The sequence below is a fragment of the Sus scrofa genome, chromosome 4 (assembly GCF_000003025.6).
Source record: "Sus scrofa isolate TJ Tabasco breed Duroc chromosome 4, Sscrofa11.1, whole genome shotgun sequence".
Taxonomy (NCBI): Eukaryota; Metazoa; Chordata; class Mammalia; order Artiodactyla; family Suidae; genus Sus; species Sus scrofa.
The window spans coordinates 110,177,845-110,200,098 of NC_010446.5; the positions used below are offsets into that span (position 1 = coordinate 110,177,845).

The window sequence follows — 22,254 nt, forward strand, 5'->3', positions numbered from 1 at the left end:
AAACTTTGTCCAGCGCACTCTTAGCGATAGGGAGGCCCCTCTTGTCACAGTCTGGCCCAGGGTGTGTGTTGGGGCTGTGCTGGCCCTGCAGTCATGCTGGCCCTTTCCAACACCCTTCTGACCCGGGAAGTCTGCATTCTCAGTCTTCTCTCCACTCCGAGAAGGAAGATCAGGGCTTGAGACCCGCCTCACAGAGCCTGCTGGCTCTCTTCCCACCCCGGTTCCCAGCCCAGAGACAGTGCTCTGTCACCTCCGAGCCCGCTAGGACCTGGACGGCAGGGGTCAGTGCTCAAGGAGCTGCATCCTCACAGGCCCCCTGGACCCTTGGACGGAGCCCAACCAGCCGTTTTCCTGGGCTGGCCAGACTGCACTGCAGCGGGGCCCAGGCCAGGCCTGAGGATTGGCTGCTTTCTGTCCGTTTTCCTATGAAGCAGATAGATGGATGCATGTGTTCAGGACACTGATAATGCAGGAGGTTTTCGTAACAAGACTGGAACTTGGAGAGAACCCTCCTTTGCCCCATTATCTTGAAAAAAGCTTTCGGAGCTGGGGCTTAGCCAGCAGCTACCGGCCACTCCCCATTTTGGCCACTTGCATCCCCAAAACAACTTTTCCCATGACTCACACATAGCAGCTTGTGCACTTCTTTTATTATTAAATATATAAGCAGCTTCCTATTTTTTTAAATAGATATTTAAATGACTTCATATAAAATAATTCACCACTTCCAAGTATAAAAACAAAAATCTCACAGTGTGTGAGCCAATGTTCCCTCTCGGCTTTCTCAGAGAAAAGAAGGTTCCTGTGCAGGTAGCTGGGGAGACACCCAGAGGGGGGCTAGGAGCCCTCCCACTCCTGTGCCCCAAGAGCCCTCAAAGAGCTTCTGCGATGGGTTGGATTTGCTTTCTTGACTTTCAAAATACTATATGTTTAAGGAGGGGAGTGAGGGAGGAATGCCTTTTTTCTGTGTTGTTTTTTCCTTCCACGTTTTTAAATAGATATTTTTTTAGTATCAAATATAGAGTCTGTGACTAGCAAAAGGACCCCGACAGGGAAAGTTCTCCAATGCCCTTGCCTTTGCTGACAGCAACAGGGCAGGGGAGGCAGGGACCAGTGGGCCTTCACTTTCAAGGGCAGGAAGGGCCCTGGTGCAACGGCCAAGTAGGGCAGGGTCTCTCAGTGGAGGGCCCAGGGCAGCAGGAGAGGAGGGATCCAGAAGCACAAAGGGACCAAGGCCAATCGACAGCCCTGTCACCTGCTGTCTGGATCTCAGAGCTGCAGCCGTGGGCTCCCAGGAAGCTGAGGCCCTCAAGGCAGACTTGGAGGCGGGTGCCAGGGCCCTCCGAGTCCCTCTCCCACCCTGGCTTGCCTGGGCAGAGAGACGGTGCTGGTGAGGGGTGGGGCGGGAGCTGGAGGGTGTCGCTGCCTACCGGCCCCCTAACAAGGGACGACCCGCTCAGCCCAGGTGCCTATCGGCAGCAGTCTTGGAGCCGTGGTTGGGGTTGCAGCAAGAGACTGGGCTGGGGGGGTCAGGGGTGCAGACCTCTGCCCCCATCTCGGGAGCGGGCCCATCCTTTCAAAGGCCCACTTGCAGTCAGAGTGCAGCCTGTAGCCTCTCTGTGTGTGTCCCTGCTCTCCTTTTCTCCCCCTCCCACTAGTCACTTCCCTCTCGGGAATGTCAAAGTGCAAGATGCAGAAACCTGGGCGGACAACGCAGCCTAAAGACCGGCTCCGGCTGGCGGCCCGGGCGGTGCTCCCACCCCGATCCACCCCAGGGAGACAGAGCGGGGTCAGCAGAAGGTCAGGGCTCAGGGGCTCCCTCAGTCGACAGGTGAGGCCGGCTCGGGCACTCAGTGCAGGAAGCTGGGGAGAGGCTGGAGAGGTGGGAGGACGGGGGGGTGGGGGTGTCTGCTCTCTGGGACGGATGGGGCAGGCTGCTCAGCAGGCAGGTTCAGTATTCACAGTGCAATGGCTTCCTCCTTGAGGACAGCCTCTGTGCGGCCTCCCGGAGAAGCTCTGGCGGGGCTGGGGCACGGCGGGGCAGAGGCCAGAGCTGGTCTTCTCCTTGGCATCATGGGCTGGGCCAGGCAGGTCCTGAGGGTATGATTGGCCTCCCCTCTCCGCCTGGCCACCAGCAGAGGGCACTCAGGCAAGTGGGGGGCGCAGGCCCCTTGAGGCTGTCAGTGCAGAGCAGCAGGCCCAGAGGCCTTCTCTTCCCATCTTCTGGGCTACACACCTTACAGGAAATCCAGCGACGCTGTCCCGCCCTGTGAGTCTCACGCTTCTCTCTCTGGAGACACGTCCCTGCTTGTCGCTGTTAGGATCCCTTGGCACCAGGCAGTTCCTCTGGGCACAAGGCCTCTTCCATTCCTCAGCGCCCACCCTGCTCTCCCGCATCCCACGGGCCTCTGGGTCCCGGGCTCAGGTGCCAGCTTGGAGGGGAGCGGGAGGTGGATGCAGCCCTGGAGGGTCCCCAGCCGGGCTTGCCGGCCTTCCCCAAGCAGATGGGAGCCTCAGCAATGTGGGGGCATCCTCCAGCCTCTTTTAGTCAGTCCAGAGTCTGAGGGTCAAGGGCGGAGGGGCCCCAGGCTGGCGGCTCTGGTCTAGTCCTGGCAGGCAGGAGCTCTCCCCAAGGGCAGGCTGTGTTCCCAGGAGAATGGCTGGGGAGGGGTGGTGGTGGACGCCCCCATAAGTCTCCTCGCACGAAGAGTCTGTCCTGCGCGCCCAGCTGCAGGGGAGAGAGAGAGAGGCTGGTCAGCCGAGAGGACTAGAAGGGAGGGGTTGCTGAGGACACGGCGGGGAGGCCGGCATGCCTGTGGGCTGCTGCTGGTGCTGCAGGCAGGACTTCCTTCCCTCCTCTCCCTCGCCCTCCCCACCGCCCCAGACACCGCAAGAACCGGGCAGCTCTCTCTGGCAGCAACCCAAGCCGCTGGACCCACTGGCCTCACCTCCTACCTCCTCCTGGGGAACTGGGGACCACAGGGGGAGGTAATAGGGCCTGGCGGAGGTCTAAGGAGGGCTGGGGGGCACTGCTCAAGAGGAGGGGTCTCACGGAGCGGGAAGGGGGCACTTGAGTGTCCCTAGACGACTCCTCAGGCAAGACCATGGCACGGTCCCGGGTCCAAAAAAAATCAAGAGTGAATCCTGCTGACTCTAGCAGAGAAGACAAGGTTCTTGCTCCCACCTCCACGCATTCAGCACAGAGGGCCAGCACACATGACATTCAAGAGAGCAGGGCAGAGGTATCTGCAGGGGAGGAACTGGAGACAGCTGCAGACGAGGAAACGCCCACCCTGCCATTTGGCGTGCTCGCCCCAAGCAAGCCACCCTTCCTTCCGGAGGCGCCCAGGGACTTGCCTCCTCGCATCATCCACAGGGGTCAGGCCCTGCTCTCTCCAGCCCCTCCCCCTCCTTGTCCCCTTGTCCAGCCTCCTCAGAACGCTTTGTTCTCAGAGCAGAAATCCCCTGGATTCTCTCCAACAGTTTGACTTTGGACCCCATGTGGAGCCTGCCTCCCTGGCTGTCCATAGGCCCTACTGGCAAAACCCATGATGGGTAAGGAGGGAAGATGGGACCATGGCTCCTGGCTCCCGGCCCATTCCCATGCTCTGGAAGGGGAAGAAGGGAGGACCGTAAACGGGACATGGGCCATGCTGGGCACGACGGACCACAGGCCCTGCTGGGGCCAGGAGGGAAGAAGAACCACGTGGGCAAGCTCCAGCCCATGGCCCCTAGGTCCTGGTTCCTGGGAGTGGAGGGGCTGGCATCCATGTCTTCCTTCTGAGGGTCCCCCTCTCGATCTCCCTGCCTCTGTGTTTCCCCCTCTCACGTCTCTCATCAGAGCAGCGTCAGTCTCGGAGCTGGCCCTGTGTCTCCCTGAGGTTCCTGCTGCCTGGCCTGGAGACCGCTTTAGGGCAGAACCCAAGTGGGGGCTGGATGTGGCCCCTGCCCTGGGCTTCTCACGAAGTGAAATCTTAAGGGGAGGAAGAGGAGAGCTCGGGAGGGCCTGGCATGGGCAGGCAGGGAAAGGAAGGGGCGTGTAGAGGAGATGGGGCAGAGGGCCAAGACCAGAGGGGAAGGTGGGCAACCAGCCAGAGGGTGGTGCAGCATTGAGCCACTGCGTCCCCAGGGGCCGAAGTCTGGCCTCTGCGTGCCAGTCCCGAGGGGTCTGCATCATCGTCACAGTGCTGCCAGTGTCCCACCTGTCCCCTCTTAGCCCACCTGCCAACAGAGTGGACCCCAGGATTCCAGATGCATTACTTCTCCCTGTTTTCTAAATAGGCTCTCCCGGTTTTGAGCACTTGGCAGACCCCCTGTCTCTCCCGGCAGGGCCCTGACCTATCACTCCACACGCGAGAAGGCCCTGAGGTGCTGGCTTGCATGTAGCATGCGCTGTGTCTGGAAACGTGAATGGGTTCACTCCAGCTGGTCGGCCAGCCTGCCAATCAGCACATTAGGCAGTCATCCAGCTAGTCAGTGAGCCAGTTAGCTCACCAATTCACTAGCAGTTAGGCAGCTACAAGCTAGTTCATTGGTCAGAGTCACTCAGCCAGCTGGTCAGGCAGTCAGAGTCAGTTATGAGCTAGTTAAGTGGTCAGTCAGAAGGCTAGCCGGTTAGAGACGGCTGGCCAGTCAGCCCTGAGGCCAGTCAGTCAACACCGAGTTCTTAGCAAGTAAGAAGAAACCTACTGTTTAGGATCCGGGATAGAAGAAGAAATGCAAACAACAACAACAACAACAACAAAACCAACCCAAAGTAGACACAGTTCCTGCCCTCAAGGGGCTTACAGCTGTCTTAGGGGTACCAAGTGTACACACAGGCACAAAATAAGACTTCTAAGTGTATAAAAACAACATCCAAGTAAGTGCAGGTCAATATGGTATCAACCAAACACAAAAGAGCAGAGGAGTAGGAATGAAAGGAGCAACCAGAGCGTGATGGAGCCGGTCAGGAAGGGCCGATGCCTGCGGGCTGATTGTGGTCTGAGGGGAAGGAAGGGAGGAGGGTCATGGGCCGCCTGGAATTGGGGAGCCGGGGGCGAGGGGTGATAAGAGTCACATGTTTATCAAACAACACGGGCAAGGACAGGAGAAAGCACCCATCAATGCTCGGGAGACAGCGCGAGGCTGGGAAGGCGGAATTCGGATTTGAAAACCATTTGGGCAGGCTCAGGTGATGGGCCTGAACCAGCAAGGTGGTTTCTATAAGGATGAATGTAAGCTCCTGCGCATCGGTTGAAAAAAAAACAACAACAGCTAAGTTCTCTGAATATAGGGGAGAAAGAGAGTCTGGCTTGACAGAGCTTTACGGGAGGTGGAACTCCGGGCTTTAATACACCACAAGCTCCAAACGGGACAAGGGAATGACAGGACTGTTACAAACGAAATGAGACCCGAATGCCGTCTTAAGCTGTGCGAGTAGAAGAAAACCATCCAGATCAAGGAAGGTAACCGCCCCGCTGTGCTCTGAGCTGGTCAGACAGCGTCTGGAGCGCTGTGTCCAGGGCTGGGCGCCACATCTTCAGAGGGACACTGACAAACGGGAGTGTCTAAAGGAGGGCGGCCAGGCTGGTGAGGGGTCTGAAAACCACGTCATAGAAGGAATGTTTGAGGGCCTTGACCACACTTGGCTTAGAGAATTCTTAAAGGGGACACGGATACTTGGCTTTACATATCAGAGTGCTGGCATGAGAGGAGGAGGGGGACCGCCAGGGAAGCCAGTTATGCCTCCAGTGAGGAAGGCCTTCCCACCGTGCAGGGCGAGGGCAGGGATTGTGCCTGCAACCGAGTGTGTGACCAGAAGCTGGCCTTCTCCCCGTCAGGGATGCAGAGGGGAGGCCCCTGTGGGGTGGGAGGCTGGACCAAATGACGTCTGAGGGCCCTTCTAAGACTAAGCCTCTATGGCTCCACACATCTAAAAGCAGGCAGGTGGAAATGACCTTGGCTGGGAAGAAGAGTCAAATCAGGGTGCACACAGAGGGGAAGCCGGCAAGAGCTGTGGCAGCTGCCGGAGGAGCTTGGGAGCCAAGCTGAGCAAGTTGGGTTTGAAGTGGTTGGTGCTACAGAGCTGCCGGACTTCCCCAGGAGGCTGAAGGCCTTATGCGAGAGGAGTTTGGTTGCTCTGGAATGGAAGGTGTAGCGAAAGTAAAAGCCCAATGCAGAAATAATAACCCAACCAGAATTAACAAGTGCCTGGCCTCAGATGCGGGGAGGGGCTGGACGGGCGGTGGGAGACCTGAGGACCCAGGGAGAAGGGAGTTGGCCAGACCTGGTGATGGATGGATGAGGGAGTAGGGGACAGAGAAGGGAGTCAAGTGTAGGGGGCCTCAGGGGAGCTGGTGGTACCACCACCAAGTTCTGGTGACTGGAAGAGAGTGTAGCTCATTTTAAGGGATGGAGAGAGATCCAGATCCAAGTCTTACCTTAGAATTCCCTTTACACTGGCAATTCCACCTGTCTGTCCTCATCCTGGGTCAGGGGGCTGCAAGCAGAGCACAGGGCTGGCATAAGACTTCAGCGGGGGCCAGGGAGTGAGGGAACCCCCTAAGTCTGTCCCCCAGTCCCCTGCACATGTGCTCTAGCCCTCTCAGATTTAGAAGACTCAGAACTGCCTAGCCCTAAGAAGAAACTAGGAAAAATCCCAGAGAGCTAAGAAAGACAAGACACCCTTCCTCCTCCCCACCTCACATCCTGTTCTGAGCTTCATTTCCTTAGATCAAGTGGGAGAAAGTCTCTTCCAAATCTAGAGGGGAAATAGATGCTAAGACCACGCCCCCCGCCCCCGCGCCTACCAGAGCCCCCTCCCAGCTCTCACCTGCCCTCTGGTTGCTCCATGGGAGGATCCACTGTCCAAGGCTCTCGAAGGCTCTGGGGACGGAACAGAGCAGGCTCACTGAGAGGCTGGGGACGGCAGGGAGACCACAGCCCCACCCTTAGGCAGGGCTGCCCAGGGGGTCTATGAAGGGGTACCAAAGCCTCCCTCTGGAACAGCCAGCGGGGAAGCCTCTATGCTGGCAACACGCTGTTTCTCCTCCCCATGCAGGCATCGCTTTCCTCCCCCGTCCCCTCTCCCGTCTGGGTTCATATCCTGCTGTGGCCCAAGAACAGTCGCTCCCACTCTTCGTCCTCAGTCCCTTCTGGCTGCTCTTGTGGCCCGAGCCCTCCCCATTCTTGAAAAAACCCTCCATTTCCACCTCCCACCCTCTGTGCTCAGCCTCCTGTCTCTCAGGGTCTGAAGCACCTGCTCTGAACCCAAGCTGACCTCCGGCTGCTCCTCTACCCAGGTTGTGCCCTGGTCCCCACGAGATGCCCTTCTCCCCCCATTGGGCTCTTCTTACCCACCGCCTCCGCCTGTAGAACAAGAGGCCGCCGACGGCCAGCAGGACCAGGATGATGCTGGGCACGAGCAGGCGCAAGACAAAGCCGGGGAGCTGGGGGTCGGAGCGTCCCTCGGGCTGCCTCTCATGGCCTGCATCAGTCAAAGGAATGGGGTTAAAATAGGCTAGGTGTCTGGGCGCCCCCTCAATTGCCTGTCCTCCTTCCAGCTCTGCGGGGCTCCTCCGGTCCCTGGTGCTTCTTTTGCCTTCCGGCTCCCCAGGGGACAGCACGTGGCCCCAGGGGCGGCTTCCGGGGAGGCCTGGCTGAGAGGAGAGCGTGGAGGGACTGCTGAGGCTTCGTGGGTGCGGTGCTGGGATCCTGGTGGAGTCTGGCTCCAGGCGGTCTCTGGGCAAGGCAGATGGATGGACTGTCTTCTCAAGTGTGTGGCTCCAGGCCTCAGTGGGTCTCCCGGTGGCCCCCGTGGGCGGGAGCGGGCTAATTACATCCGCAGGCTGCCAGCCCTTTGCCGGTCCAGAAAGTGGGGAAAATGCTGAGAGAAGGTGGCTCGGTCTGGCCCTCTCCGCCTGGACGCTGTCTCCCTGCAGCCTGGAGGGGGAGGGCTCGGCCCCTAGGGGTAGGGGCCCCTCACTGGCCTCTCCAGAGGCCTCTTCCAGGGCCAAATCAGTGCCCAGCATAGAGCCAAGAATGTCTTCCATCCCAGTGATGGGGGCTCCAACAGAGGAGTGGGGCTGTGGTGAACCTCCGGTGCTGCTGTCCTCGACGCCTGGGGTCTCCGATGACTCAAAGGTCTGGCAGGTGCTCCTGGGTGGTCGCTGCTTGGCACCGCCTGGGTCCACTGTGCGAGGGGGCTGCTCTTGGGGCAAGAGGGAGCTGCCCTCTGTCCCCTCAGAGTCAGCCCAGGTCAAGCCAACCACAGGGGCCATGAAGGGGGTGAGGGGCTGCTGAGGGGAGACAGAGGCCAGGTCACTGCTAGGGGTGGCTTTGGGGTACAGGCAGTTGCAATCAGGCTTGGTCACCACATCTGAAAGAACCACAGAGAGAGAGGGAGAGAGAAGGACGGGGAGGAAATAGAGTCACCAGCCTCCAGCACAGCTTTTCCAGAGGGGTCCAGAGGGGGGCTGGTCGTCCCCTTGTGCCCGAACCCAGCCCTGGGACTGAGGAGAAGACAGGACTGGAGCCAATGCTCATGACACAGGCCTTAGGCAGGGAAGGTGCAAACGGCAGGAAGGCTCTTTCCAGGAAAGAGCAAAGAGTGGGGTTTAGACACACAGATTGGGGATCGGGGTCAGGGGAAGCCAGAGACCAGCCCTTCCAGCAGTACCAGCTGGCCAGACACCAAGCCAGGGGTGACAACAGCCAGCCAGGAGGTTGAGCACAGGGGCCTCCAGGACTAACACAAGACACCCTCGAGCCCCAAAGACACTGTTGGTTGGAAAGCAGCAAGGTGGTTTCATGCACAGCAAGGGGCCATGCGGCCACAGCCACAGGTGCGAGCAGGCTGGGGCTGGGATGGGGCCAAGGCTTGAGGACTTGGGACTGAAGCAACAAGACTGGACTTGGCCATTGGCAGGTGCAGGGCCTCAGCCCCCACTCAGGGAAGAAGGTTGGATGTGGGCAGGCACACGTGGCACAGGACGCAGAGACGAGGACACGCAGGGTACATATGTGTGCAGCCGGGCCAGCACTGGGAGAGTTCGAGTGATGCTCAGACTTCAAATCCAGCCTTGTCCCTTGAGGGGACACTCAAGGCGTCCTGGGGACTTCTGGAGCCAGGGCATCCTGGTGATTCGCAGCAGGGCTCCCGGAGCAAGGGCCTGACTCCCCGACGGAGCCTCTGCTCTCTCCACGGAACCCCCCATACGTTCAGCCAGCCTGCAGAGCCGGTGGGAAAGCCTCCATGCCTACAGGGCTCCCAGAGAGGGCCCCCTTTGCCACTCCCTGATCTCACAGCCACCAGCGTGATTCTTCTCAATGCCTCAACATGCAGACATATGTAGGTGTGCATGCACACACATGTCAGAGAAGACATGTGCCTAGGATCACCCAGAGGTACACGAAGCCACATATACACAAAACAAGCAGGTCTACACATACAGGCACACGACTAGCAGCCAGGCTGCCTCCCCAGGTCCCTCCAGCCCCCTGTGTCACCCTCCAGTGTGGCTCTGTTCCACACACCCTTCCCCAGCCCTACACTTGCCAGACCCTTGGGTGCTCACCCTGGCTGGAGCATTTAGCAAAGCTATTGTTGCAGTTCTTGCTGAAAATGTTCCAGTCCTTTTTCAGGAGATTCTTTGTTTCATTAAAGACATTCTTGATCTTCTCCAGCAACTGGAGGGGCGTCTCATAGAAAGTTCGGACACAGGCCTGGGAAGAGAGCAGAGTCCCCCTTGATGACAATGATCACTGGCCCCGTGTCTCTAGCTTGACTGTCAGACTCCCTTGACCTTTCTCACATTCACCTTTTTCTTGTGTTTTCTCTCTCCCCTCTCCCCAGGTTTGCAGGACCTCCACGTCCCGAGATGGTGAGATTTATCACTTATTCATGGATCCACTTAACACATATTTATGCACCAGGCTTACGGTAACTACCTGGGATCATGCGATGAACAAGAGGGAGGAGGTCTGTGGCCAGTTTGGACATGGAGTCCAGCAGGGCATGGGCACCGAACATACAGTTACAAGTGCGGTGAGTCCCAGGAAGAGTGATCCGAGAGTGTGTAACAAGGGGAACTTAAACCAGGGCTTGGGGGAGTCCCCGTGGAACCAAGCGAGCCTGAGCCAGGAAAGGAGGCGGGGCCAGAGGAGCTGTCCAGGTGGTGTGGACAGACCGTGCAGAGATCCTGAGGCAGGAAAGAGCCAGAAATGCCGGAGGACAAAAAGAAGGCTAGCGTGGCTGTGGGACTGCCATCTAGGAGCAAAGGGGTGAGAGATGTCCCCAAGGGTCAGGTCCTGCAGGGCCTTACTGGCCACGTCGAGAACCGTTTACTTTATCCTCGGAGCAGAGACAACATCTGAAGGATGGTGGGGAGGTGGGTGGAGCGTGATAAGGCTCGAGTCCTTCAGAAAGATCACTGTGTGATGAGAATGGCCTGGAGGAGGCCCCGGGGCTGTGGGTCCTTCTCTGGCCAACGGTGTATCTTGGAAGGAGAGCCGAGGCTGCCCCAGCCCTTTCAGCTGAGCTGCTCTTTTCTCCTCTGCTCATGGGACCCTGACTCTCCAGGCCTGCGGGAGCTCTGAGAAGCCTCACACTCCCCGGTCTTCCTCCTACCCCATAAGCTGCCTGGCTCATCCCCTTACCAGGCTCTCACCTCCACCTGACTTCTAAATGCTGGCACTCAGGGCTTCATCTTGGGCCCGCCCTTCCTCTCACACCAGACAGTGTGCCCACGGCTCCATCATCTACGGCCTGCCAGCCGATCACTCTCAAGTCCTCCCTTAAACTGAGCCGCCTGGGGAGGAACTGCAGGCTTCCCTAAGGTGGCGAAGTCCTGGAATGCATGCCCTGGATGCCCAGGGGCCGTGCATGCACGCCCTTAATAAACGTTGGCCGGACAAGGGAGAGAATGAATGTGGGAATGGAGAGCTCCAGGCTTGGCTGTATTACTCACCGGCTTGGCCACACGGGCCAAATGAACTATCTAGCGTGGGCTCGTCTCCTCATTTATTTATTTTATTTTCTTTTTTCGCTTTTTAGGGTGCACCTGCGGCATATGGGAGTTCCCAGGCTAGGGGTCGAATTGGAGCTGCAGCTGCTGGCCTACACCATAGCTCACAGCAATGCCAGGTCCTTAAGCACTGAGCGACGCCAGGGATTGAACCCACATCCTCATGGATACTAGTTGGGCTCGTTACTGCTGAACTCCTCATCTCCTCATTTGTCAGCTCAAAATGACAATCTGTGCCAGCCCCCTGCCAGGGCTGTTGTAGGAAAGAGGTAAGCTGGCTCTCTCTCTCCGCTTTCTTCCCACATCTCTGTCTCCTTCATACCTCACCTCGTGCTTCATGGAGAAAACAGGAACCGGAGACAGAGACCGCCTGTCTCAGCAGAGGCTGGGCCTTCGGGCATTCTCGCCTCCCCAGCTCTGAATCCCTCCCCTGCCGGCTCCTCAGGAGACCAGCTCCTCCGGCTTCACCGGCTCCCTGTCCTGGGGCCTGCCCCCAGCATCCGTGCAGCACCGTGGGGGTGTTTTGCTAAAAGGCAGACTCCCAGGCCTGCCCGCAGACCCGGTGCATCAGACTTTCCAGAGGGTGTGTACTGGGAACCTGCATTTTAAACAAGCTCCCCAACTGACTCTTCCAAACCTCAACAGTGGAAAACCACAAGGTTAATACCTCGCTTATTGAAAAGTCTTTCCTTCCTCGGTGGCGCACTCCCCCTGCTGCCTCCCCTTTTGGGTGCCAGGTTCCTCCACAGCATCGTCTCTACTTCCTCGCTTTCTGATCACCTGACCTGGCACCGGCCTCTAACAGCGACCTCCACGTCGCCACATCTGTCAGCGTCCAGCCCTTCTCTCGCGTGACTTCTCATCCTGTCCGATAAAGCTGACTACGCTTCCCGCCTAGAAACGCTGGGCGATCCGCACGCTCCAGGGTTTCCTCCCTCCCCTTGGGCGGCTCCTCAGTCTCTTTGCCAGGCCCCCCTCCGCTGCCTAACTTCTCCATAGAGGCCGGGCACCCCGGGCCTGCTTCTCTTCTCGCAGAGGGCAGCACTGCTTTACTCCTGGCTTCACAGACGTCCTGCAGACTGACACCGCTCAGGTCTCTCTGTCACGGCAACTCAGGGCCCGGACGTCCGCTGAGCGGCCTGCTCAGCATCTCCACTTGGCCACTTCACAAACACCTCGAGTGGTAGGTACCCCAGCCTGGACTCCTGCTCTTGCCCCAAACCTGCTCCGCCCCATTTCAGCATCTCTGGACTCGGTAGGCTCCAGACAAAACCATCGCCGCTCTTCCCTTCCGTCAGCGCCTCACGGGCGCCACGTGACCAGGTCCCCTGGTTCTTTCTCCAAACTCGGAACGCGACCCCTGGCCTCCACCTTCACTGCACAACCCCAGTCCAAGCCGCTTGGACTTGGACCTTCTGCTGGCTGCCCAGCCTCCACCCCTGCTCTCTACAGATCATTCTCTGCACCGCAGCCAGAAGGGGCTCCTGGCGCGAGTTAGACCAGGTCCCTCGCTCTTCAGACGAAAGCCCACATCTCTAAGACCCCAGGTGATCTGGCTCCCCCTCCCCCTTCTCCCCTCCCCAGGCCTTGGCCATGCTGAATGTGCACCCCGAATGTGCACTTGCTTGCTCACCTAGGGGTCTGTGCCTAGTGTTCTCCGTTCTGGAATGTTCTCACCAGCCTTATTGCCTCCTAACTCTTATTCACCTTTGGATCTCAGCTGAATATTTTCTTATTCAGAAGCCTTCCCTGTCTCTTCTTCCCCACCCCGTTTTACATCAGAGTCCTGTTTTTTCTCTCTCTCTCAGAGCCCCCGCCATGCACCTCTTCCTGGCTCACTCTCTCCCCTCCTTTGGCTCTTCCCACTCTGGTTTTTTGTTTGTTTTTGTTTTTTTTATCAAGGCCGTTATTGACACCATCCACACCACATACTTTACTTATGCATTTGGTTAACCATCTCACCAGCCCCGAAGGTAAACTCCGTCAGGGTGGGGATTTGGGCCTGATCCCCCCTGTTTCCCAGGGCCTAGAACAATACCCGGTTCCAGTAGGCGCTCATTAGCTATTTGCTGAATGAACCAATAGTCAGGGGTTACACTTCTCCCTACTTGTGTCATTGTTTGTTTAATGGCTGCTAATCTCGCTTAACTCTAAACTCCAAGAGGATGGAACCTTGTGGTTCTTGCCCGTAAAGACAAGGTCAAGGCCTAGCACTGTGCCGCCTCGGCCAGGTTTATGGAATGAACACGAGAATGAGAGGAGAGGGGTGAACAGTGGCAAGGGGCGCGGGTGAGGCCAGGAAATGCCCTTGGTGCCTGTGGGCAGGGATGGTACCGCAGCAGCCGCCCCACCCTTCCTCAGTGCCCCCAGCCCCAGGACCTCCCACCTTGTCCTGCTCTTCGTAGTCCTTGGTGAAGCAGCTGTTGAGCCTCAGAGAGAGTTCCTGGAGCTGGACAATGACGTTGGCATTGGGAGTGTTGTCTCTGAAGCGCATGGTTTCATCCAGTATGTCCTGCACCTGGAGAAAGGCCTTCTTCAGATAGCACACTGGATCCGTCTGAAAAAGGAGAAGGCGGCGGTGATGCTCGGGCGGAGGAAGGGTGGCGGCCTGCCCCGCCCCTGCTCCCAAGGAGAGGGGCCGCGCCACTGCCACCCCCTCGCGGCCTCTCAGTCTCCCTCTCTGGGATCCGGTGCTGCTGGGGATTGTGGCAGAGGAAAGGAAATGTGGATGCTGACTAGGAAGATCTGGGGCTTTCTGACAGAAGAGGCTTTAATCCGAATGGGGCTGCGTAGGTAGGGTGAGTCCTGGGGAACTTCCCTTTCCTGTCCAACTCTGACTCTCTCTTGGCTGGCTTTCACAAAAAGCCCTTCGGTTTAGGGCTCTTCCTAATCCTCCAGGCCACAGGGCTCCTGGAGACTACCTCCGGGTCCCAGGCCAGCCTCAGCGCTTTGTCTCCCCAAGGAGCTGACGGGTGCCTCAGGGAAGCCTCTGCTTTAGCTCTGCACTCCTACCACCTGGCTCCATCCTACCGGTGGGCTCCGAGTAGTAAGTGCTTGTTAAGGTGTGAGTGACTGAGAAAATGAGGATACTCCTTGGACCGTGAGGTAGTCTCCAGGCACACGGAAATTCCTGGCCAGGGAATGAATCTGAGCTGTAGCTGTGACCTGCGCCATAGCTGTGGCAATGCCAGAACCTTTAACCCACTATGCTGGGCTGGGGATCAAACCTACACCCCTGCAGTGGCCTGAGCCACTGCAGTCGGATTCTGAACCCACTGCACCACAGGCGGTCTCCCGTTCCAACAGAAGTGTGTGGGGTCAGGCGTGCAGAAACTCAGAGATGGGGCAAACTGTAGGCATCATGGCGATTTTGTTTGGGGCACAAAGATGACCAGGTTTGGGCTGGGTGCAGCTGGAAAGGCGCTATAGGCATCAGAAAGAGCTCGTGCAAAGGCCTGGAGGCAGGCCGGAGCAGGGAATGGGGTGGTGTGGATGGCGCTGTGTGACAGAGCCTCGAGCTTGTAAATCCCAGGCTGAGCAGCCTAGGCTTTCTCCTGAAGTGAGCAGTTTTCCAGCTTTGGGGGAGGCAGTGAAGAGGACAGGTTGTGGTTCAGACAGCTACCCCCTAGTGGTGGGAGGAGGGGTGCAGTGGAAGCAGGGAGGCCATTTAGAAGGCTCTTGAAATTGTCCAAGCAACTGATGGGGTGGGGGCCCAGAGATGCTGGGAGGCAGGACTGGGAGCACTCAGTGTCCGGCTGGGTGTGGGGTAGGAGAAAGGGCTGGATTGATTCGCTGGCTGCTGGTCTGTCTGCTGGATGGAAGTGATATCCTTAAGCAAAGCATGCAACCCAGAAGAAGTATTGGTTTGCCTTAGGCCTCAGAGCCGGTCTGCCCAGGTTCAAATCAGACCACCACCACTTACTAGCTAAGCCTTCTCGCCTAACCTCTATATGACAGTGAGATGAATGAATCACGTAGGATCAAATTAGAAAAGTACCTGGCACATGGTAAGAACTCGACATGGGCCAGGCCAGGAGAAGGGAGCAGCAGGGGACTTGAGCCCCGGGCCCTGCCCAGCCCTGGACCCTGGCACCCCAGACTTGAGCACCCAGGGGTCCTCATACCCATACCCTGCCCAGCTCTAGGGTTTCTGCTGCCTTCACGCTCCCACACACACCCACCCTGGGAAGTGCACGGGTGCTGGCATGTGGGCCTGTACACAACCATAACTCACCAACTGCTCCTGGTCTACAAACTCAAAGGCAATTTGGCACGAGGTCTCCATCTGACTGTCAATCTGTAAGAGAAAACAGGCCACTGGTGGCAGAGTGTCTGCAGCTCGACTGAGCTTGCCTAAGAATGGGGACTAGAGTTTCTGGATAGATCAGGGTTTGATCCTCATCCCCCCCTCCCCACACATGCCTGGAAAGACAAAGCCAAGGCTAGGGGCATACCTGTGCCTGCCACATATCTAGGGGAGGGTTTTAGAAGGATAAGGAACCTCTTCCTCCTCCCTCCCACTCCATGAACTCTGACAGATGCCCGCTTGCTGTAAGGAAGAACTGTCTACTAATAGAGGGGATAAGACCTAATCTCCTGTGGGTAGGTAGTGAGCTCCCTGTCCTGGAAGGAACTCAAGCAGAGGCTAGACAAGTTCTGGGGATTCAGGATCTGTACGATCCATAAAGCCCCTGTTGGCCTGCAGAGCAGTGGTTCTGGGATTCTAAGCCTCAAAGAGGCTGTGGCTCTTGGTCTACTTTGTGTTGCTGTGGCTGCTACACACAGGAGGAAAAGTATATGAGAGGCAGCCTCCAGGCCCCAAGTTCATGGTCCTGGAGCTGGCCTTGGCCAGAGGTGCCCCACCCTGCCTAGATGGCCAGAGGGTTGTTAAATTCTCTTCTGAGCGGGACAGCAGCCATGACAACAGCCTGATTCGGCCTGGCCGGACCATGCTTGGAATCGCTGACAACTCTGCTGGCCTGGGCAGGGTGTGAGGCACGGACGGGCTCCTTCATGGCCTGGGTGAGCAGGCCATCCCAGCCCCAGGGCTCGGGCAGGAGCCAGGGAAGGGAGGGCGGAGGGCTGGGACTTAGGCAAGAGCCTCCCTTTCCAATCTGGCTGAGGCCCTGGTGCCAGGCTGGCGGCACATCTGGGAGTCCAGGAGCTAGAGGCAACATCTGGACACAGCGGGCAGACTGGGCCAGCTCCTCAGAGGAAGCATGCCATCCTTCCATCTCCAGTGGGAGAGCAGGCCTTATGAGCCTTTTCAGAGTCCATGACTTACACTGCTGGAAATCATGAACCCACGCGATCAGCTGGAAGCCCACCCTGTCCACTGCCTGCAGGGGAGTCAGAGAGGCCTTTGGGATTGGTGGCAGGGGTGGGATGGGGTGGTTGGAGGCCCCGACCTTTAGAAGGTCAGTGAGAAGAGCCTTGTGGAGCTAGTGGGAGCCATGATCCCCTTCCTGCATGGTCCTATTTCTCTGCCGGCAACCCCCTCTTTGGGCCTGCTCCCTGGCTCCTGCCTCAGTTTCCCCAGTGGGGGCCAGACAGGGAGGCAGGGCCACACACTCACCAGCTGCTGCAGGACCTTCAGGTGTCCGTCTCCAATCATGTGGCTACAGTTCTCCGACACCTCCTCAGCGGTACTCCTGCTCACCAGGAGACAGACCAGCAGCAGCAGAGGGCCCAGCCATGTCTGCGAAAGAGAGGGCATCATTTCTCCCTGGCTCCCACACTCCCCCGGAACCTCCGTGCCCTGCTGAGGACCTCAGACCTACGGTGCTCTAGGCTTCGCCTCTTATCCCAGAAGGCAGCATTCCCAAACCCAGCTTCCTTGGGCATTCCTGACCGCCACGCACAGCCTTGCTCTCCCTTGATAACAACCCAAAAGTCGTCTCCTCCAAGAAGCCTTCCCAGATCAACCCAGCCCAAGCCTGACTACACACTGAATTTCTATTAGGGACATGGGAGGTGTGCCTACCAGTCCCCATGCCAATTACACAGGAAACTCCTTGAGTGGAGGACTTGCCTCTACCCATTATTCTGTCCCTGCAACATCAGACACTGAGCCAGGCATCTTGTGAGCTGCCCACTTCTCTCAAGTTCATGTTCTTACGCTGGCTGGCTTCTAGTCTTGGAGCCAGAGATACTTTCCTGGGCCCAGCCCTTCCTCCTACCTGATTCCACACAGGTCTGGCTCTGCTACTGGAAAAACCAGGGGCCCAAACTCAGTTTCACTGGGAACCTATCCCACACCAGAAACCTTTGGAGCCCTGGGTATGTGTGTCAAAAAGATTAATCAGAGGCACTGGAGCCAGCTCTAGATCATCCCTGCCTGGCACCTGCCTATCTGAGCCCCGTCAGGCTCAGCACCAGCCAGCCAGCAAGAAGCGTGGCCAGAACATTTTCTGAGATCTCTCCCTCTGTCAGCACCCACCTGGCCCAGTAGCTGCTCCCCCGCAGAGTGATGGGACAGGCTCCTGACACCCTGTCATTCCCCTTCCTGCCTTCTTGCACAGGTCCCCTTAGCCCTCTCCTGGCCCTAGGTCTCCCCTTCTCTGTCCAGAGGCAGAGAAAGGCCCTTGGGCTTTCCTTCCCCAGCTGGATGTCACCTCCTGGCAGCTGATGCCCCCTAGTTCAGGGAAATGCTGTCAGGGTGGGGCGAGGCCTGGCACCTTCCTAGGTTCTGGGCTCTGGGCTCTGCCTCAGTAATTCAGACAAATACTGCAAACAAATAGCACATTAGAGGCTATGAAACAGCTCACAACAACATGCTGATTTGCATATAACTAAAAGCCCGAATGTTTGTCAGCTCTTAGCAGAGAGGAGAGGCCCTGGCAGGGCTCCAGGGAGGTTGGAGGGAGGAGGGGGGCACAGTGAGGCTTTGCAAGATGGGGAGAAGTTGATGGCAGAGAGAGGGAGGGGGAGGCCTCAGAGAAAGGCCCCAGAGGGCCCAGGGCCATTCGGCAGAGGATCTCTGAGGATCCCTGGCTGACCTGGGGAAGGGGAGAGAGTGGAAGGGGAGGGGGACATGGGGCTCCTCTGGGTGGCTGAGGAGGCAGCCTTGGGTGGGAACGGCTGTCCAGGCCCTCAGGAACCTGCCGTGGTTCGGGACCCATGGGAGGAAACTGGGTCTTGCAGAGGGTAAGTCTCCACCCTCCACTGCTGCCCTTGAGGCTCTGAGCCCCTGGGGGGGAAGTGGTCTGGGGGGAGGGGCCTGGGGAAGAGATGCTCAGGAAGGCAGCCACAGGCAACTCAGGATATGGTTGTTTGAGGACAGCAAGGAGAGGGCAGTGCTTAACCCCAAGGGCTGCCCAGCTTTTGGAGATATTTCAGGTTTCAGTGGGGGGAGAGTACAGCTACTATGTAAGAGGCTGACTTTGAAGGTGGCCAAAAGGGACTCCTGGAGCCCTGACTTGTCCCCAGAGGAAGATCTGGACAGGCACCCAGGGGTTAACACTCTAGCTTGCATCTGGCTGGGCTGGCTCTTCTCCCCACCCCTTTCTTCCTTCCACCCACCAGCCTTGGCCTCTGGGGCAGCCACAAGGAGTCTCTGCCTCGGGCTCAGAGAGATGCTAGGACATCGCAGTCCAGCTGGCCTTCCTCACTCAAGTCCCATCCTGTTTCATCTTCCCCATCAGTCGGGTCCTCGGAGAGACCTTGGCACGGGTGGACCCTTGGGCTGCCGCTGTCTGAAACCGGCCCCCTTTTCTATGCATTTTACTCTCCTCCTTCCTCAGAGGTCTCACTTCCAGCCCCTATTTGTCTTGTTGCCTTTCACCTCATCCTTCCTGATTTTCCCTTCTGACCCCATCTCTTCTCTCTCAGTTGGGCTCTTCCTCCTCCGTGGAAGGGTTCTTCCCTCTCACCCTATCTGCAGCCCCCTCTCTTATCCTCCAAATATTTTTCTGCTTCTCTCCCCCCTGCCCCACGACCCCAGGTTGTCCTCCAGGGTTTCACAGAAGCACACTCACTGGGAGACCACTTACTGTGCAGGAATGGTGCCACCCTGCATTGTCTAGGGGTTGCCCCAGCTACAGCCCGAGGTTGGGGCGGGACAGCCCCTGTGCAGTCCTGAGCAGCCCGCAGCCCCGGTCCACAATTCTGCAACCGCAAACCCTCCTTCCACCTCCTCTACCACCACCAAGCCCAGGATCTCCCCAAGGGACTGAACCATATTTGACAAGAAGATTCAGAGCTGGCCCCACGCAACTCTGGGGCCATGTCCCCCACAGACAGACTTGATCCAGCCACCCAAGTGCCCAACAGCTCCTGCCTGTGTGCTGGAACAAGTAGTGGCTTGCCCTGGCCCCCTTTTTTTGGGCTGCCTTGGCATTCTATAAGCTGGATGGCTCCTGAACCTTCGTCATCCCGACGTGCCCACTCCCCAGCAGGACGTGTTTATGGCCGGGGAGGAATGCCCACTGGGAAAGCACCACCCTCATCTCACAGCCACTCCGCCTGCTCCTCGTTGGAGGCTGATTCATAAGGAAAAGAAGCAAGGAGGGAGCCTCTGCGCTGCAGCTGCGAAGCCCTCTCTCCTGCCGGCGGGTGGCTCAGTGTGCCCGCCTGTGCAATGGGGTGAGCAGCCCTCCCTTTCCCGGACAAGCGCTGCAGCCCCAGGAGCAGCTGCAGGGCCGTCTCTGGTTCTAGCCGGAGCGCACGAGGGGCCTCGGACAGTCGGCGCGCAAAGATGGGATGGAAACCCGAGCCCGCGGCCCGGGCGGAAGAGCCTCGGCAGCCGGCCGCCCGGGTAGGGGCTTCCGAGGGGCCGCGCCGAGCCACGGAGCTCCCGCCCTAGCCCAGCCCGGGCCCCGAGCCGCGACCGCCGCTTACCGTGGGAGGGCAGCGCCCGGCGGCGCCCGGCGCGGTCATACGGGCAGCTGGGTCCCGGCCGGGCGCGTCGGCCGCCCGCGCTCGCTCGCTCGCTGGCCGCTGCAGAGTCCGCGCCCCGGCCGAGGGCCGCGCTGCTGTCCCGGGAGTGCGGAGGGACCCACGGCAGCGCCAAGAGCACCGAGGCAAACTTTCACTTTCCCTGAGCCGGGCTCCACTGGCCAGCTCCTCGGCACAGCCTTTTAAGCGGACTTGTGAGGCATGTGGTTTATGGGAAATCACCTTGGACAGGCGCCAGACACACACACACACATGCACACACACACCCGCGCGCGCGCGCACTGACACAGACACACACTCCAGAGGCCCACTGAACCGCCTCCCCGCCCCCACCCCGCGGGCTGGTCTTCCCCGCTAGTCTTGCAGTCGCCCTCTTTGCTGTGCTCAACGACGGCGCCTTTGAGAAAGTAACGCGGGCTCCGCCGCCTCCCGTCCCCCAGCGCGCCGGCTCTGGACAGAGCCTTGCCTTCCCTTCCGCGCTCTCCAGGCGGATTGGGTGCTCTCTCTCTCTTTTTCTAATATTCGCTTCAAGGGACTTTCCCTCTAAGCCTGAAAATTCCCAAATCTGAGCAGGAAATGCTCCGAGAGTAGGGAAAAACGCTGGAGACCAATGCGAATGCTGCAACACCTTGTGGAGCTTGAGTCAGCAAGTTTGTAGGCAGCCCTCTCCTGCCTAGGCAGCCCCCCAGCAGCCCGCCCAGCCTCTCGTCTCCCAGTCTGGAGGCAGCGTCCAGGCAGAGAGGCTAACTGCCTGGCCAGAATGGGATGGATTGTGTCCTGTGACAGGGAGCTGGGAGGCTCTGCTGTGTGCCGGGAGATGCTCCCCGGCACCAGACCTGCAGGTGATGTAAATGCTGGCTGGTACCCTGCTCCCTCCTGAGCGTCCAGACCTGGGGAGATAGGCATCCTGGCTCTAGATTTCCCCCGATGTTTCTGAAAATGCTTTTACTGAGCTGATTAATCACACTTTGTCTCTACGTGAGAATGAATTTAAACAAGGCTTAATAGGGTGAGCCTGGTAATTACAATGCCAAATTTGGGAGCTTTCTCTTTCTTCAGTTGGCTGTGATTCAATGTTTCTCGCTCTCTCTGTGTGACCACCCACTGGCAGCCCTTGGAAATACAGGGCAGTCTGGTCTGGAAGGGGCATTTCTTGTCATCCACCCTCAAGCGGTAATTTTACACCTTCGTGCCCTTGCTCATAGTGGTCCCCCAGCAAAGAACGCTCCTTTCCCCACTTGTCCTTAAGGCAAACGCCTCATCCTTCAAGGTTGAAAGCACACCACATCCTTCAGCAGCAGAGCTTTCTTCCACTCCTCGGGCGGATCAATGTTTCCTGTTCCTGTGGTCTCACTGGACTGGGCTCCTTTCTCTGCGGTCTCCCTGATCCACTGTCATTCGCTCATGCCCCACATCATTCTAAAAAGTACTTAAGGTGGTACTGAGAGTTATGTTTTGGATCATCAGATTGAAACTTCACCCCTACCCCGGACTGAGAACTTTCTCCAGGGTGGTCTCGTGGTCATTTACCTCCAAATCAAGTGCCTAGCACATGGAAGGTGCCCACTTAACAGTGACCGAATCAAATGAGGCCATTAGAGAATGATTCATTCATTTGACAAATGCACACCATGTGGCTGTGATGCGACAGGCACCAGGCTGGGCCTAAGAATGGACACGCTGACATACCTGCTTTCCTGGGCTTGGGAGCAATTGGAGCTTAAAGGGTGTGGGGAAGCCCTGGATGCTCAGAGCCTTGCGGAAGGAAGAGCAGAGACCGAGCCCAGCCAGAGGAAGGAGGCTGAGGGCTTACTTCCCCTGGGCATTGTTAAATGGGCCCAGTACAAGCCGATTTAAGACAATGGGTTGATACCATTTGCTCTTAAGGATAAGAGGTTAAGGAAGTAAAGTAAGGAGATAAACCTCTTGACTTGTGGAGCTGGGAGTAAATTCCACTGCTTCCCCTTCCCTGACCCAGCGCTGCCTCGGGCTCACTGAGGCCGGTGTGAGGATGCAGCTCTGGAAGGCAGCCTTTCTTTGTCAGCACGAGCCTCGGGTTCTTGTTCCCCCTTCACTGAAATTCTTTACACACCTGGGTTTGAACCCCGACCCCACCACTTATAGCTCTCTGCCCTTGCAGCTCTGCCCTGTCATTTGTTATGTGACTTGAGACAAACCTCTCTCAGCCTGAGTGTCTTCATCTATAAAATGGAGACATCTATTTATCTGTCTTTCTTCCTTCCTTCATGTCTTCCTTCCTTTCTTTCTGTTTTTTTAAAAATTAAAGTACAGCAGTGGATTGACAATGTGTGCCATGTTTATCTTTCTCACCAAAGTGAAGTGGTGATTTTAC

The 22,254-nt window shown here is 57.9% G+C and overlaps 1 protein-coding gene across 5 annotated transcripts; it reads right to left on the reverse strand.

Moving 5' to 3' along the window:
* Positions 622-20,388, reverse strand: CSF1 (colony stimulating factor 1 (macrophage)). 5 transcript variants are annotated; one of them, XR_002343024.1, is made up of 9 exons: positions 19,845-20,151; positions 16,582-16,704; positions 15,241-15,303; positions 13,393-13,563; positions 9,558-9,705; positions 7,342-8,359; positions 6,815-6,867; positions 6,423-6,481; positions 622-2,728 (listed from the first exon to the last, which is right to left on the reverse strand). XR_002343024.1 is itself a non-coding variant. In XM_021088654.1 (9 exons), the coding sequence occupies exons 1-8, from the start codon at positions 19,881-19,883 to the stop codon at positions 6,436-6,438; spliced, it is 774 nt and encodes a 257-aa protein (XP_020944313.1). In that variant the 5' UTR covers positions 19,884-20,144; the 3' UTR covers positions 622-2,728; positions 6,423-6,435.